Source organism: Mytilus galloprovincialis, chromosome 8, assembly GCF_965363235.1.
Source record: "Mytilus galloprovincialis chromosome 8, xbMytGall1.hap1.1, whole genome shotgun sequence".
Taxonomy (NCBI): Eukaryota; Metazoa; Mollusca; class Bivalvia; order Mytilida; family Mytilidae; genus Mytilus; species Mytilus galloprovincialis.
Genome location: NC_134845.1, coordinates 83,387,917 through 83,405,570, shown reverse-complemented (window position 1 = coordinate 83,405,570; position 17,654 = coordinate 83,387,917). Strand labels below are relative to the sequence as shown.

At 33.3% G+C, this 17,654-nt stretch overlaps 1 protein-coding gene across 1 annotated transcript in view; it reads left to right on the top strand.

The window, feature by feature from the left end:
• Nucleotides 1-17,654, top strand: part of LOC143042694 (heat shock 70 kDa protein 12A-like) — a 51,242-nt gene that overhangs the window by 24,117 nt on the left and 9,471 nt on the right. Inside the window, exons 3-5 of the mRNA XM_076215136.1 lie at nucleotides 14,325-14,375; nucleotides 14,802-14,840; nucleotides 15,086-15,400. Coding sequence (XP_076071251.1) covers nucleotides 14,325-14,375; nucleotides 14,802-14,840; nucleotides 15,086-15,400 — 405 coding nt within the window. The remainder of the gene's footprint in view (nucleotides 1-14,324; nucleotides 14,376-14,801; nucleotides 14,841-15,085; nucleotides 15,401-17,654) is intronic.

Here is a 17,654-nt window from a genome sequence, read left to right as displayed (position 1 = left end):
AACTTACTTCATTTTACTGTAACCATGGTAACAGTGGTCTTACAGGAAAAAAACTGCGTTTAACATTTTTTTATCTAGTTTAGAGTTGTCTCTCTTGAAGTGTATCTTCTATACTATTAAACGAGAAGACCTCATTTTGTGTGTCGCTTCTCTTCCATCCACGATAAATTAATCATCATGTCTTTGTGTTCTATAGGTAGCATACATAATCGCATTTGTCATCCATTTTTGTGATAAATAAGATTGAGTTATTTTTTTAGAAAAACGACAAAAAAAAGGAGTCCGGATATTGATTATGTCATCAGACTGACTTTTAGTCATACAACCAATCGTATGCTAGATTTAAAAAAAAATGAAAAATAAATAAGCCAATCAGAGCGTTATCCATATCATGGTGTTTAAATCGAAAGAACCACAACTATTATCCCTCCTAAGAGAGAACATTTTTTTTTCCGCGTTTATCTGCATGTAAACAAGGACGTATAACTAACACACGTCCTTGATGTAAACTACGATTATACTACTTATATATGTTAGACTCAGATCGACGTCCGGTCTCTAATCGACGTCTGTTCCTCAAATCGACGTCCAAATCTGACGTCAGATCCTCTAATCGACGTCCAATATGCCGTCATGTATTGCCAAAACGACGTGTGATTTATAATATTTTGATATGAGCGTCACTGATGAGTCCTTTGTAGACGAAACGCGCGTCTTGCGTACTAAATTATAATCCTGGTACCTTCGATAACTATTGTAGTCTTCTTGATTTCCAATATCAATGAATAATAAAATAATAAATTGCTGCATTTACACTTACATGTATACATGCATATTGATAAATGGCATGTGAGTATACGTATATAGATAAAGGAACCCAACGACAAAAGAAAACAAAACGACATTTATATATGGGGCAACACTCAGTTTTCAACAATGGACAAAATGAAGGAGAAAATACCAACTGTGTTTAGGGTATTATAGTTTGAACTCTGTAAGACATACTAGTATTCAACAAATTCATTAGCTTTACACCTGGACTGAAAAATGTACAAAATAAATTGGCATTATGTTTTTATGTTGTGTTGTTACACCACTGTTCCAGGTTAAGGGAAGGTTAAGCGCTCACAAACATGTAAAACCCAGCCAAATTTGTCATGTGTCTGTAGTCTAGTGGTTCACCGTTGTCGTTGGTTTATGTCTTGCATATTTGTTTTTCGGATTTTTTTTTATTATAAGTCAGTTTTTAGTTTTATAATAATTGTTTTATATGTTTCATGTCGTGGTGGCCTTTAATTGCCGACTTTATCATTGTTGAAGGACGTACGGTTGCCTATAGATATAAGAAGATGTGGTATGAGTGGCAATGAGACAACTCTCAATCCAAGTCACAGTTTATAAAAGAAAACCATTTATATAGGTCAAAATACGGCCTTAAACACGGAGCCTTGGCTTACACCAAACAGCAAGCTATAAAGGTATTAAAAGGGCTATATAATTGCTTGCATACACTTCATTTCAACTCTGGTGTATAGTTGTCCGATTAGCTATCACACCACATCTCATTGTTTTTGCTTTCAAATTACAACATAATTAATATTACAACTTGTAAACATCGGTAGCACATTTAAAAAAATATGTTTTAATACCTTTTATTTGTCGCATATACTATGTTTTGGTTGTAAAAATATTGACCTACAACTGTCTTTACTCCCCTCTTGGTCAATTCAAGTTTTAGTTCTGTAATTTCGGCAGTTTTATTCATTTGTTTTAAATATATTTCCGTATAACACGGCATGTTGGCCAAAAATGTCTGAGTCTCGGCGTTTGGATCTTTCCATATGTCCATTAAAACGGACGTCGATTAGAGAAGTTAAAAATTGGACGTCGATTACAGGGTGATAGAATTGGCCGTCGATTTGGAATCTTATTTTATTGTGACGTCAGTATTTGACGTCGATTTGAAGAACGGACGGTGATTAGAGACCGGACGTCGATCTGAGTCTTACATATATATATACATATATATTTATGGGATAAATAATTGGAGGGCCCTTCCGAATTTATATGCGTACTTCAATCTAATATTTACACATATTTAGAAATGATATTTTATTACATCTTTCGACTTTTATCCCAAGGAAAACATAGATTTTTTTAAAAGCACTGCAGTCGGAAACCCGGTTGAAATAGAACAAAGGAATCGAAGCTCTTTGTTAGAGAAGGCGATAAATGTGTACTGTATTGTTTACTATAATGACAAAAAATTTAAAAGTTAATAGAAACAAAGAAAATTACAATTTTCTTCTCAATTACGAGGTGGTTTATTTTAAAAACACCATTTGTATAAGTTTTCAATTTATCTAGTACATAGTTAAGCAGAACAATTATATTCCAAGCAGACGACATGGGTATCTTTCGAGTTGGATGAAGAAAATGCATAACCTCCGATTTTTTTGAAAAAATTACCACGGACGGATAACATATCAATCTATTAGTTCAATCATTTTTGTGTCTGCCCTTCCATTATCTAACTCAAGAAAAAATTCCTAACAATGGGTAACAATTGTTTCGAAAAGAGAAAATCGAGTGCACCTTTTTATGTAAGGGTGTGTTTGAGTTGAATATTTTGTCTTGATATCGTACAACGTAAGATTATTTCATACATCGTCTCCCTTCAGATTCTATTATTTTTATATATCAAATCTACAGATTGACTTTATAACACAAAAAAATAACAGTACTAAAAGATGAAATATATGGGTCAAGTGAAATACCTATCTAATGAGTCACAAAAACAGAAAAGGTGTGTTCGAATAGCTATTTTTTTACTGAAAGTACTTGACGACAGTCTTTCAAGTTGGATGATGAAAATGCATATCTTTGAAAAAATATATATTTTTGTGTGTGAAAACTAGGGTTTATAGTCTTTATACACAAAAAAAAATCTAGTCTGCCCTTCCACGAAATTTTAAATTAGAATTTTTTTAAATGTTTATGAATTTTCGAAAATTCCACCTGACAACCGATCAGACAATAATTTTAAGTTGAATAAATGCAGACAAGATCATTAATTTATGCTCATTAGCTAGTTGATACATTTGTCTTTTAAAATACAACTGACATATAAGGATCGTAATGGTGCAATGTGGATAAATTTATCGGTTTCCATGAGCAAAATTGGTAGGGCGTCATCCCTACAATGGCTTCCATTTCTACGATTGTGAAAATGAACTGGCGTAATGGGGAGATAATTCTGACGAAGTAGGATCCTGACTGACTGTATTCAGTATCAGCATGATAGATCATTATATCAGTTTTAAAATTGTTTACTGGTCTCAAATTTAAACATCGTGTGGTGTTACTTCATTGAATAAATGTAAAGGAATTTCAAATTTTGCCGTTAAAAATGTGAAACTCTGATCTTCTATTGGTATAAATACAGTCAGTCCGATGTGGTGTAACTTCTAGTCAGTCACAATCCACGCGTTATAAAATTATATATATATATTTATATAAAGGAACATTTCTGAAAGGTTGAAAGGCAGGATACAAAAATCTATAACACATAATAGATTAAGGTAGACACAAGTTTTCAGCAGCAAATATTTCAAAAGGTAACAACACTCGTCAAACAAAAAAAAATACCGGAAAAATAATCATATCACACTTTTTTTGTTTACGTCCCATGTCATGAGGTAATTCAGTGGTTGTCGTTGGATTAGTCTGTCACATATGTTTGTCATAAACTACATTGTTATAAATTATGCCGTTAGTTTTCATGTTAATTTTACATTTTTTTCATGTCGGGGCCTTCTTTAGCTGACTTTACGGTAAAGGCTTTTCTCATTATTTGGCTAATTCCTGCTCCTAACGGGTTTACAATAACTCATTTTTGCACATAAACTAAAGTTTATAATAGCTAATAATGCATAAAAAAAACCATTTAAATGCAGAATGCTATTTCATGCCAATTTTAGCAGTCAGTAAATTAATTGTAGACTTATTTACCAACGTAGATTTTTTCGTTGTTTAATTAAAAACAACGGTCTAATCCATACAAAAAAAAAACGTGAAACGAGGAACATTTATGAACCACACCAACAAACGACAACTACTAAACATCAGTATAACTTAGAAAAGAATAACAGTAGTAAACACAAGAAATATTTCAAGTGATGACACTAGAGTCGGTGCAACCATCATCTACACAGAAAAGGGAAGAAGACGATTACAGCGTATCACTGAAGGAGAATATTTACGGAGACAGATCCATTTTACAATATACATAGCAAAACATTTCATAGCATTGACATATTTTTGGCATCTTTAAATATTTCTATTAAAAAAAAGGATACCTATGCTTTGTTATACCAAAATATGAGAGTATACTTCTTACGAATCAAAAATAAGTGCACAATCACTTGCTTTTGAAACGGGGTGATACACAGTTTACATAAAGCACTAGCAACTGAAAGTTTTTGTAAATTTTGCGGAGATGACGCAGAATATTGTGCGCATTTCCTTTTATAATGTCCCCAATATAAAAACCTTCGGGAGAATTTATGTTTAAGTTTTCAAAAATTGGTTTAAGTTAATGTTATCAAATCAGTATCCTATTAATCAAAATAAAATGACTGATGTCAACCAAATTTGTAAATATATGAGACAATCATTTGAATATTAAAAAAAAGGAGATGTCAGATGTAGTATGAATGGCAATAAGACATCCAACAAAGTTCAAATGGAGTGGATATAAGTACATTGTAATTTCAGGCAATCGTACGGTCATTAAATTAACAATGAGAAAACCACAATTTAATGTTCAAAACAATGCTTAGTGTCAGTTAATAGTATACCATAAATAAATGAAGAACTATACAGAAAATAGACTTGTAGTTATAGATACAGCAAAAAATAAATTTTCTCTTATTTTGCATTATGTTTTATTTACATTATTTGTCATGTTGCATATGTCATGTTTGTTGAAGTACACTTGGAATAAAAAAAAATTGGGTGCTGAATCTTTATGTTAAGTAGTGATTTGGTCCAGTTCAAAAAGGTCAAATTTTATCACGTCTAAAACTGTCAAATTGAATTAAAAAATAAATGTTATTCCGTATGTCGTAGCTACAATCCTATTCCCTTTTCACGAATATGACCTACCGAACTAGACTATTTATCGGGCTTGTAATAATATGAGCAACACGACGGATGACACATGTTGAGCAGGTTTTGTTTACCTATCCGAAGCACTGAGATCTGATATCACCCTCAGTTATTGGTGGGGTTCGTGTTGCTTAGTCTTTAGTTTTCCATGTTGTGTCTTATGTATTACTACTATTATCCGTCCGTCTGTTTGTATTTTTTACTTTTTTAGCAATGGCGTTGTCAGTGTGTTTTCGATCGATTAGTTTTTAAAGTCCCCCTGGTATCTTTCGCCACTCTTTTGTAATCAAAATGATTTGGTTTGCGTTTGTGAAGAATTTATGAATATCAAAACATATCTGCCACCGAAATATAATGCAAATTGAGAAATAAAGTTAATTTTGGTGAAATGTTTAAAATCTATCGTAGATGTAAACGACATACTGAAGCATTAGGATAATAAAAGACATCAGACAATTGTAGTTTATAAATGTGTTTATGATTAACATTCGTGCCTCTGAAGGCAAGCTGCATATAGTCCTCTGGTACACCGCACACAAGAGGTTCTTGGTCTTTTTCTAATGTTTCGCTTTCTATCGGAACAAACAACGCAATCTCTTTCTTTTCTACCATCAAGTTTTTTTCACTCTTGTTTGCCGATTTACGTAACCATGCCTGTGTGTTAAACAATCGGATGCTAAACTTTCTATTACCGATTGGTTGAAATAAAGTCGGGTCATAACCAGTAAAGATGCGTTATGACTGTATAGAATATAAGCGTTTAGCATGATGCGGTGAAATATGTGATATATAATTTTTTTATACTTAACTGCATTTCCTGTGATCATTGTATGCTCCGATCATTTGGTCGCTACGGTCAACACCGCCCATAAATGTATTATATGCACCTCTGACCCTAGGTTTCAGTGGCGGATCCAGAACTTTTCCTAAGGGGGGGGGGGGGGGGGGGGGGGGGCGCTGACTGACCTAAGAGGGGGCCCGCTCCAGTCATGCTTCAATGATTCCCTATATAATCAACCAAATTTTTCCCAAGAAAGGGGGGACCGGGCCCCCCAGGCCCCCCCCCCCCTGGATCCGCCTATGGGTTTACCTTTTAGTGTATTAATAGCATTATAGAAAGTAGACACCAATGTGATTGTTGTTTTCTGTTGTGGTCTCTGAAACGGCAAAGCATTGTTTGTCTTTGTCTCGAATAAACAGCATTCTCTGCCTGCGGGCGTGTATTTTTTATCATCTGTGGCATAGGTCTATTCGTTCTCATTGTGCCGGTGAGATACGTACGCTCTCTCAATAATTTTTAAGCTAAATTCAGTGAAGCAAAATAGCTATCGGCGAAAACATGAACGCCCTTTCCAAGAAGATTCGAACTCTTCACTAAATTCATAACTACGTACATTTGTTCCTTGTAATGTTCCAGCAGGAGTGGGATCGAAACGTTTCCCATGATAAACATCCATCTGTAATACATACCCGGTGATGGACTCGACCAACATCCAGAATTTAACACCAAACCTTGATCGTTTGCTTGGAATATATTGCAACATACTAGTCTTTTCTTTTGTACCCACAAGGGATTCATCTACAGCAAGTTTTCTGCGGGGATTATAAAACCGTAAAAATTTCCTGTTAACGAAATCAAGGAACGGTTTGAACCTTTGGGATGGTCTGTATGCTGGATCATTTCGCTTAGGCAGTTTTTTGTGTCCACGAGGTGCAAAAATTTTAATATATTTTGGAAACGGTTTCTACTTAACATACAACGGAACCAGAATGTAGATTGAGATGGACTGTGCTTATTCCAATATTCTTCTATTAATACTTTTCTAATTATGTCCATGTTAAAAAAAGACGACAAGGAACACCCTCTTGCTGCCGAGTTTTTTTCTTGCTTTGTCGCGCCAAAAGAATCTTGACGTTTCTTATCTGTGACGTTGCAAAACTTGTGTCTCTCTGTAGAACTGCGCTTTCCCGCCGTCCATAGTTTTTCCCGCGTCAATGTAGCAGTAATTATGAAAAGCGCTGTACAAGTAATTTTACGGAAGTTATTGCTCTAAGATTGTCATAAACGATGTTTTTAATACAACATTATTTAAAAATACAACTTTAAACCTTGGAATATATATATTGTTTTTATCTTTCGTGTCTTAAAATGAAGTGAAAATAATATACCAATTGCTATACTAGCTTTGCAGGCGACTATGTTTTATCTTTGTCAAGTGAAATGCATAAATGATTCTTAACCACCTATAAAATACTAAAATATTTATTCTCGTTTTTATTAGGTAATTGGTAAATACTGTGAAAAAATCTCTCAAATCATTATATAAACGGCAAAATAACGGCACCCAATAAAAATGAAAATAAAAACTAAGCGTGAACAAATTGACAAAAACAAATAAATATATCCGAACAGATGTTCTATGATTCTATTAACTACTTCTTGTTGTAAAGTATCAAACGTGTCAGATTAAAATATCATGATTTCAATCCTTGTATCGGTAGGCGAGGAAATATTTTTTAAATAAAAATTATAATCCATATTCATTTTGCTTATTTTTTAATCATGTTAACTTTATTATTATTTTGTTGACCACTTATTACTCAAAATTTTAGAGAATACGAATTAAAATAACCATAGTAAAAACGAGGAGAGAAATTAACTCACTATCGTCTACAAATGAACCAAAATCAATATTAATTCATTTTTCTTTACTATGATAAAGTACACACTGTAATAGACCACTTTCGAGTTCATCCGTCACCGGATAAAACTCATCAATTATACGCGCCTTTATCACCGTCATTTGTGCGTTTAGGGGCGTCGTCACTTCCTTCCAATGTTGAGCGAGTGGTTATAAAACTATAATTCTATATTGTACGAATTATTCGGCAAAATGAATTCTCAAAATTGACAATCAACACTGCTGTCATTAGGGAATTGTCAGTAAGTACCTACAGAGCAACAATTATTTCTAGTTTATCCTGCACAAAGACGATCACTAAGACGCTTGATGAACGTAAATAGTGCAGGGATACAGGCGAGCCCCTCTATCTGGTAAATGACGTCATAAAGGCGTGCATAATTGACGAGTTTTTGCCGGTGACGGATGAACTCGAAAGTGGTCTATTGACATACACGAATTATCCGCTTTAAAATCTGTTAATTGAAAAACTGTTCTCTTCTCAACGTTCAGTGGCAAATATTTCATGCAATATTAAGGACGTCTAAAATTGAATATACCATAAATCTATTGCTCAGTGGGTCCTACATAGTAAAAGATCTGTCATGAATGACAGAAAAAAGAGTTTGCCACTGGTAAGGGATATAATCTATGATATATATGATATGAATAGAAATCATTAAAATTTGTGTCTACTACACATTTATATTAACATCCCCATTTCGAATGAAAATAAATATTTTTAAGTCAGTGCTTCCATGATGAAACAGGTTTAAAATGTATTGAAATATCGTATGGCAATACAAGTACATCGGTTAACAAGTGTGTACTTTTACAAAAAAAAAAATACTGAGATTTCAATCGTGGTATTTGAGCCCTAAATAAATTATCCAGTTCTTTTAAATAAAGCGTGTTTGGTGTATTGTGAATGAATATTATTATTTCGCGTAATCGAGTATAAAAGTTACCTTTTTGTGATTAGTTACTAGGAATACGATTATTGATTTATATTCTGGATGTTCGAAAAAAAACGTAAAACAAATTTTTCGAAAGAATGCAACATTTTACATGAAAATGACGAACTAGATAATTAGTAAACACGATAAATAAGTTGGTATTATTGTACTAACAAGCTTATGATCCTGTATCATTTCTTGACATCCGTTTTAAGTATACTTTTAAAGCATTTTATTAAGTTTGCTTCATTCCCGCCAAAATCGTCCCTTTGACGCCGTCTTTTGACGTTGACAGTGCCCCTGAGTATTGTGACGTTACAATGGACCTTTGACGTTCTACACCCCTTTCCGAGTTTGAAGGCTGGTCAGGAATTATAGTATAACTAATCGCCGTATTTGAATATCAAAAATAAGACAACGCGTGACCGAACGACGCATGGATTAAACGAGTGCGCGATTAGTTATTCTTTTTATTACATTGGCAAATGGCTTTTTTTTTTATGAAATTAATGTAGAAAATGTAAGGAACTATATCTTTTTTCTACGCATTGACAATTTGTTTTGATCCGACGTTATCGACGTCTTGACAACGCCTATTGTTGTATGACGCCAGAGAGTGAAATAACCACGTTTATTCCATATTGGTATTATTTTAGTAGGATTCTCTATACGAATTGGATTTTGAATAAAAAAGCTTATCACATATTTGTTATGAATACCTTAGGTTTTGCACATGCAATAACCTCAAAATTGCCCGGGGCAAAAAAGAGATATCCATATTGTGCCCTGTACCTAATGACGTGACGTCATTGCATCCTGAACGACACGTTTTTAATAAATTGTTTAAGATTTTACCTTTTATGTATCATTAAATTGTTATAATTGAACTTTTTTCTCTTTTCTGCAGAACTTAAATATGTGATAAAAAGATTATAACATGTCTTTTCCATATTGGCCCGGGTATCATCCCTCGACCCATATCGGCCCTCGGCTAAAGCCTCGATGCCGATATGGGAGTCTCGGGATGATACCAGGGCCAATATGGAAAAAGGCATGTTATAATCTATACATATTCACCTGAGAAAGTGTTATTCACCGCACTTAACGTCACGCGCTTTTACATGCACCGTTACAGTAAAATGTTTCATGTAAAATTTGTTTTGGTATAATATGTTTGTCATTAAATACATTTTCTTCTCTCGGAATATGGAATAAAACAATTACTGTCTTTTGTTTCGGTAAATATGGGGTTTATTCGGCCTCAGTGAATATCAGTTTTTCAAAAGTAAATAAAACCGCATATTTACCTCACCAAAAGACAGTAATTGTATATTATTTCACATGTGAAATTATCGGTTTTTATCTAACTGGGAAATCAATGTAATTCATTGCAACCAATGTAATAAATGTATTTTTTTTGTATTTGGGGATTTGTTGATGTCTTCGTGCCATTGCCTTATATCCGATTTTAGCTCACCTGGCCCAAAGGTCCTAGTGAGCTTTTCTCATCACTTGGCGTCCGTCGTCCGTCGTCCGTCGTCGTTGTCCGTCGTTAACTTTTACAAAAATCTTCTCCTCTGAAACTACTGGGCCAAATTAAACTAAACTTGGCCACAATCATCATTGGGGTATCTAGTTTAAAAAATGTGTAGCGTGACCCGGCCAACCAACCAAGATGGCCGCCATGGCTAGAATAGAACATAGGGGTAAAATGCAGTTTTTGGCTTATAACTCAAAAACCAAAGCATTTAGAGTAAATCTGACATGTGGGTAAAATTGTTTATCAGGTCAAGATTTATCTGCCCTGAAATTTTCAGATGAATCGGACAACCTGTTGTTGGGTTGCTGCCCCTAAATTGGTAATTTTAAGGAAATTTTACTGTTTTGGGTTATTATCTTGAATATTATTATAGATAGAGATAAACTTTAAACAGCAATAATGTACAGCAAAGTAAGATTTACAAATAAGTCAAGATGACTGAAATGGTCAATTTTTACTAACATTATCCAGTGAAACTACTGGGCAAAGTTCATTATAGATAGAGATAACTGTAAGGAGTAATTGCCCTTTATAGTGAAATTTAACGATTTTCATACATTTTGTAAATTTTGATAATTTACAAAATGTTTTTTTCTCTAACTGCTGTGCTAAGTGCATTATGGATAGACATTATTGTCAACAGCAAGAATGTTCAGTAAAGTAATACGTACAAATACATCACCATCACCAAAACACAATTTTGTCATGAATCCATCTGCTTACTTTGTTTAATATTCACATAGATCAAGGTGAGCGACACAGTCTCTTTAGAGCCTCTAGTTTTTTAATAAAGTCATATGAAACGAGTGACTGGTGAAAAAATAATGTTTATCCAATTCTTCTTGGACAAATGCATGTATATATCATAAGGCAGCAACCATTTGATTTTCTGGGGGAGGGGGGGGGGGCTATGGATTGTTATTTCCGAGTAACTTTTCTTTTCGCCTTTGGCTTTGGCGAAAAACAATCTACTTTTCTAGCGACAAGTCGAAAACATTTTTTTTTCTTTCAATTTTAGCATTACATATAGTGGCAGCTAAGTGTGAAACATTATGATACATAAATTTTTTCCCCAAAAAAATCTATTTTTGTAAAGGGATCTAATATTAAGTAAGATTTTGAACTTGCTCATGAACAAACAGAACAGCACAAAAATCTACTGGAATAAAGAAAAGAAAAGCAGCTGAGGAAAATAAAACCAAACATCTGTCATATGTTTAGGGTTATCAAATGAATGTCAAATAATTTTTACAGGACCAGTAAATTTTGAGCCGGACCAGTAAATTTAAGTCCACTGGTCTGGCTGGCCAGTACACTAAAAAGCTTAAATTCGACCCTTGCATGTGTTTAAAATGTACAATCAGATAATAGTTTATTTCAGTGATAGATCCATGCGTGTTACAACAACCGGATTTTTACGAGAGGTTCACGCTAAAATCACTTTGCATACGGAAAATATGTCGGCAAATTGCTTCCTGGCATCAAGTAATTAAAAAAAGTAAACTTCTTCTAAATGTGGACAAATTAAATAGGCCGTTGGTTTTACACTAGTAATTTTGGGGTCCTTTATAGCTTGTTGTTCGGTGTGAGTCAAGGCTCCCTGTTGAAGGCCGTACCATGATCTATAAAGGTTTACTTTTAAAAATTGTTATTTGGATGGAGAGTTGTCTCATTGGCACTAATACCACATCTTCCTATATCTTTGTTGGGCTGTCTTTTAAATTTTTTTGATTGGTCCACACATACCATTTCAGTAGGACGAACACCCATTTATTTGTATTTGCACGGGGAAATAGGTGTTCAAAATTTTCAACATCATATTTTAGAAAGACGCAATGTCATACATGAAACAAATTGTAATCGCATAGTATTGATTTATAAAATTTTCAACATTATGTTTTAGAAAGATACAATGTCATAGAATGATAGATGAAACAAATTGAATTCATATACATGTAGTCTTAATTTATATGACTTTGTTGAATATTTTATTGACTGTGTCATTAACATTTCAGTGGCGCGGAATTTTTTTTGATGATAAAAAAAATTGAAATATGGCTATGAAAGAGACGCCTAGTAAAAATAGTTAACTCAGAAAAAAATATTTCATTAACCTGTTAGTTTGTTTGACAAACTCTTTGATGAGATCAATTGAAAACAGCAAATAAAAGTAAGCTATTGGCGCGGCATCTCTGGGCGGCATATTCATGGGTCCAGTGGGTGCTCCATTAAATGGTGGATCATTCATTGGCTCTGGTGGGAGGATCCGGAACCACGGATTTGGTTCAATTGCAGCCATGTCTCTTTCAGCGCTTCTCAAAGTCTATGACGTCACATATTACGTCATTGATGCTGCACATCGGTCAAAGCCGATGTTTGCCAATCAAAGGTACATTTTTCAAATCGGCGCTCTTTTTGGGCTGTGTGTAAGAGTGATATACCTCTTTTAGCTCGTAATGTTCCGTAGACATGCAAAAAAATATATATTCGGTACATAAAGGAATGATATACAGTATCAGAAATTAACGTGGCGTTGGTACTCGAAAAACCGGAATCTTAAATTATTATTTTCTGTATGCCATCACCTACCGGATGCGGCATTAAGTGTTACCTATGACCACCTGTCCTCCCGAACTTGTCTTGGTTTCCGTTCTCATACTAGCAGAAACAGTCGAAGACAATTTTAAAAAGAGTTTAGAGGGATACATGTATATACAGTTAAAAGTATTAAAGTTCTAGTGTTAAGTTTATATTTGTTATACAATTTCAAATATGTTTATGTGTACTTTCAAATCTAAGACTAGAGAGCTGGAAAAAAATTCAGCTCAAGGGCATTTACGTTTAGAATATCTTGAATTTTCAAACGGCTTCACAAGTCAAGAAAATTTAAAAAAAAATTAAATACTAAACTGCTATTTACATTTAGAGTAAAAACATATCTGTTCGTCCTTTTAAAATTACATATCATGAAAGAAAATGGGTCATTCTTTTTAAACAGTTCTCTGTTTTAGTTGTTAATTTTGGGAACTCGTTTTGGAAATTCAAATTTGACGTCACTGTGAATTTTTGTAAGTTATCCGCTTTTTTTCTGTAGCTAGTCACCACTTCAATTTAATCATGTATATATATATCTATCATGTCTATTACATAGTCATTTTATAAAATTTACTGTTTGCAAAAGTATGTATTAATCTAAATTCTAAATAATATTAAAGGATGTTCTTGTCCCAGGTGAATAACCCTGGCCGTATTGGTCACAACTTTTTGGAACTTTTGGTCCTCAGTGCTTTTCAGCTTTGTACTTGTTTTGCGTCCTGGTTGGTCTTGTGTGGACGTGGCGCGTGACTAGCATTTTAAATTTTTCAACCAGGTACCTTTTGTTGGCTATTGTCGTTTATTTCTCTGTCCTATGTTTTCTCCCATGTGTTTGTGTTGTAGTCTTGTAATGTAATGTTTTCATTTACATGTTATGACTAACATTGTCATTAAAGCGGGAGGTTTGGCATGCCACAAAACCAGGTTCAACCCACTATTTTTTAATCTTAAAATGTCCTGTACCAAGTCAGGGAAATGGCCATTGTTATATTGTGGTTCGTTTCTTTGTGTGTTACATTTAATTTTAATGTTGTGTTTCTGTTGTGTAGTAGTTCTCTTATATTTGATGTGTTTCCCTCAGTTTTAGCCTGTAACTCGGATTTGTTTTTTTTTCTCTATCGATTTCTGAATTTCGAACAGCAATATACTACTATTGCTATTATTTAGAATAGACATGCCAACAATGACTGAAATATTGAAATACAAACTGATGTTTTGTATAGTTTTTTCTCGTTTTATAACTTTTGTAGTTTTAAAGGAGGTGCAACAGTATCATCGATGTGTTACACATTTGTGCTATTATCAACGACAAACAGACAGTAGTTACTATGTATAACAGATCATTTGACATAACATCTTAAATATTTAAATGTTAAATTTCAGTCACCTCGCAGTGAAGACTTGTCAAAGAGAAACAGAACCTACGCTTCAGAGGTAATCGACATTATAAGTGCATTATTCATAAACTAACGAAAAGCCTTTTCATGGGGTTTATTTTGTTAAGTTGTTCATTTGATTTTGTTTGCCTTTGTTTTTTCGTGAGATTTTTCCCCCATATTCTTGACGATTTGAAGTGGACGTGGTTTTTGTTAAAATTATAAAAATAATGTTCTTTAACTTTTCTGTATTTTCTTTCTTTCGAACGTATCTGATTTGATGATTTGTAATGATGTATGATTGTTAAAAAATAACGACAATGACAAAAATATGCCACACGAACTTTTGAAGCGTTTGTCATGGAAATACTATTGAATTTCAGTACACTTAAGTAAATGCTAGTATATCTTGTCTTTACTTTGAAGAGGAATGTTAACACGAAACTTAAATTTTCATTTTTATCTTATATTTTTTTCTTTTCAGGCAGACCATGAAGCTGCAAACATTGTCAAAGACATTAAGGTAGGTCTGCAAAATGGGTGTATGCATGTGTTCTTAACCATGATAACTTCCAGTGTACATGAATTTTAAGAAGGGAACATTTTAATGTAATATGAACCCTGTTTTTAATGCTTGCTCAAAAGAACTAGCCTGATTTTAAACGTACATTTGTACTACCTGTACAACATATATCTAGTTCATAAGGTAACAATTCGAAAGAACCGGTTATATCTACTAGCCGGTTTAAACATATTTTTAATTTTCAGAGTAAAAACGAATTGAAACTTCTAGTCGCTGCAATAGATTTTGGGACTCTCTATTCAGGATATGCTTGCGTAACTCAGGAAAAATTTGAAAACAATAAAGGTGACAACTCTAAAACACATTGGCCGACCTGGGAACGAGATGGAGATGGAGGGTTACGTTACAAGGCACCTACGTCCGTTCTATTCCGTCCTAACAAAACCTTCCACAGTTTTGGATTTGATGCAGAGAATTATTACTACGCAAATTCTGATACTGTTGACTTCAAAGAATGGTACTTCTTCAAACACTTTAGAACAAAACTCTACATTAATAAGGTAATTTTAGTCTTCATTTAACAATCCATGCTACTAAATCTAAAGACCGTTTTTATTCACCTAATAAACGTATAACCGATGAAAGCTAGAGAGAAAGGACCGATAACTCTGCATGGGAGATTGATATCACATGTACATATTACCTTGTCTGTACGTTCCGCATCTATCAGGCGTACACCAAACGGTGTATTTGGGAATTAATATATACACTGGTTATACTCACAGTGTTAATGTTCACACTACTAAGACGTAAAGCACGATATTGCGTCTCAAATGGTAACGTCAATTTCTTACGTTTTACGGCGATCAATTATTATTTGGGATAATTTTTTATTTCGCTTGTAATTTTTGTTTTGCATATCAATGTTTCTTCTTAATGATTAGTTGTACTGAATATGCATGAAATATTTCCCACTGAAAGTAACGTAAGCAACAAACAACAAAATATGTCCTATTTGGGTAATGCATAAATCTATATGAAATGAAAAGATATATACGGTATGATGAGTGCCAATGAGACAACTCTCTACCATCTAGACAAATTGACATAAAACGTAATAAAATGCAATCTTTCCCCATTTAGATCCGAAAAGGAGGAAGATATATATTTTGCTTTACTATAAAAAGTTTGTCGGGAATTACATATTTAAACGGGTCTGCAATTGTTTTTATAAAATTCAATTTACTAATAGCGATACAATTAGATTAATAAAAGGTTAATTATAATTCATCTCATATATTTACAAACTTTGTATGATGTGGAGAGGTGTAAATAGCCAATGGCACGCTTTAGACCCAATTTCATTTTTACTTTCAAGTTCTATACATATAAATCTTATTGCAGAGAAATAGAAATTCAAATATCGAAGTTTTACGCTTCCCAAATTTGAAAAATTTTAAAAAGAGGATTTTTTTATCCTCTCATGATACTAACTTTTTCACAACTTAAGAATCTCATCTAAACGAACAACCCCGGTCGTCGGATTTTTTTTTAATACTTTGTTGTCTTATTGATAGTATCTGACCATTATTAAGAAAATTCTGTCTAAGGAAATATACAGATGATCCACCATAAATAGCGTACCCCGAATAGACAACGTTGAAAACGTACGAAAATCGTCCAGTGGACAAACTTGCAAGACATTTCATTTCTTTGAAAACTAAGTCGTTTTAACTACGCAAATTATTAAAAACTATGTAGCTGTTTTGCAAAGTTAAAGCACAATTACGGAAAAGCACTATGTAGCATGCAACTAATCTAATTTTTCAATGAATAGCGTCGCAAATGCCAATTTATTTGTAAAAAGCGGCAAAATCCGACATTGGACATCTTGCAAGACATTTGCTAGAAGCCGTTGCATTTTTATATGAAGTGTGAGTGCTGCAAAAATTCGATTCTGATATGGTCTTTGTATGTACATTTGTGAGTATAATTTACCCAAACGAAATATCATATAATCTTATATTTTAAAACCTATAAATTTTGATAACTTCACATTTTCCAAAATCTGACCATAATGACCACTATTTGTTTTTACCAAAAAATAGCGTTGATCGTTACAGGATCGCATATTCAGTAATATTGTAATACTTCATATATAAAGCATATCATTCATTCGAATTTTCGTGGATATAACACAGTTTATAAGAACACAAACACCCCTGCTAAAGTTATTATGCGTATAGTCTGTTACGTCTGACACGCATATTTTTGACGTTTTGTCAATATGTTGTCCTTATTTTAGACTATAGTAAAGTATGATAAAACAATTTGCACTTTTTTTCGAAATAGTATTTACCTGTCTAGTCTATGGATATAAGTTTTATATATCTTAACTGTTATGATTTTATAGAAAAGCTGTTTATAAGTGTGGACTTGTTGAATACACAGTATTGACGCAATAACGTGCGTAACGTCTAAATTCATCATTGTCAAATGTTTACTATTGTAATATTTTAGTCAGCATAAATTGATTTATCATATACTTAGGCCGTGTTCACATTGACCTAAACTCGGTGTTGTGTAAGTGTAACTCACACGTAAACTAAACAAAATTACGTTCCCATTGATAAAACTCAATGTTTACATGTAGTGTAAATCATGTTTTGTCTACATGCAGTCGATACTCGATGTAGGCCTTATGTAGATTAAGTGTACACAAAACTAGGCATTTAAAACATTAGTTTCACCGTGTATATTTAAGGAAGAAACGATTTTTTTTAATAAAATTGATATTTATAGCAATTATTTATG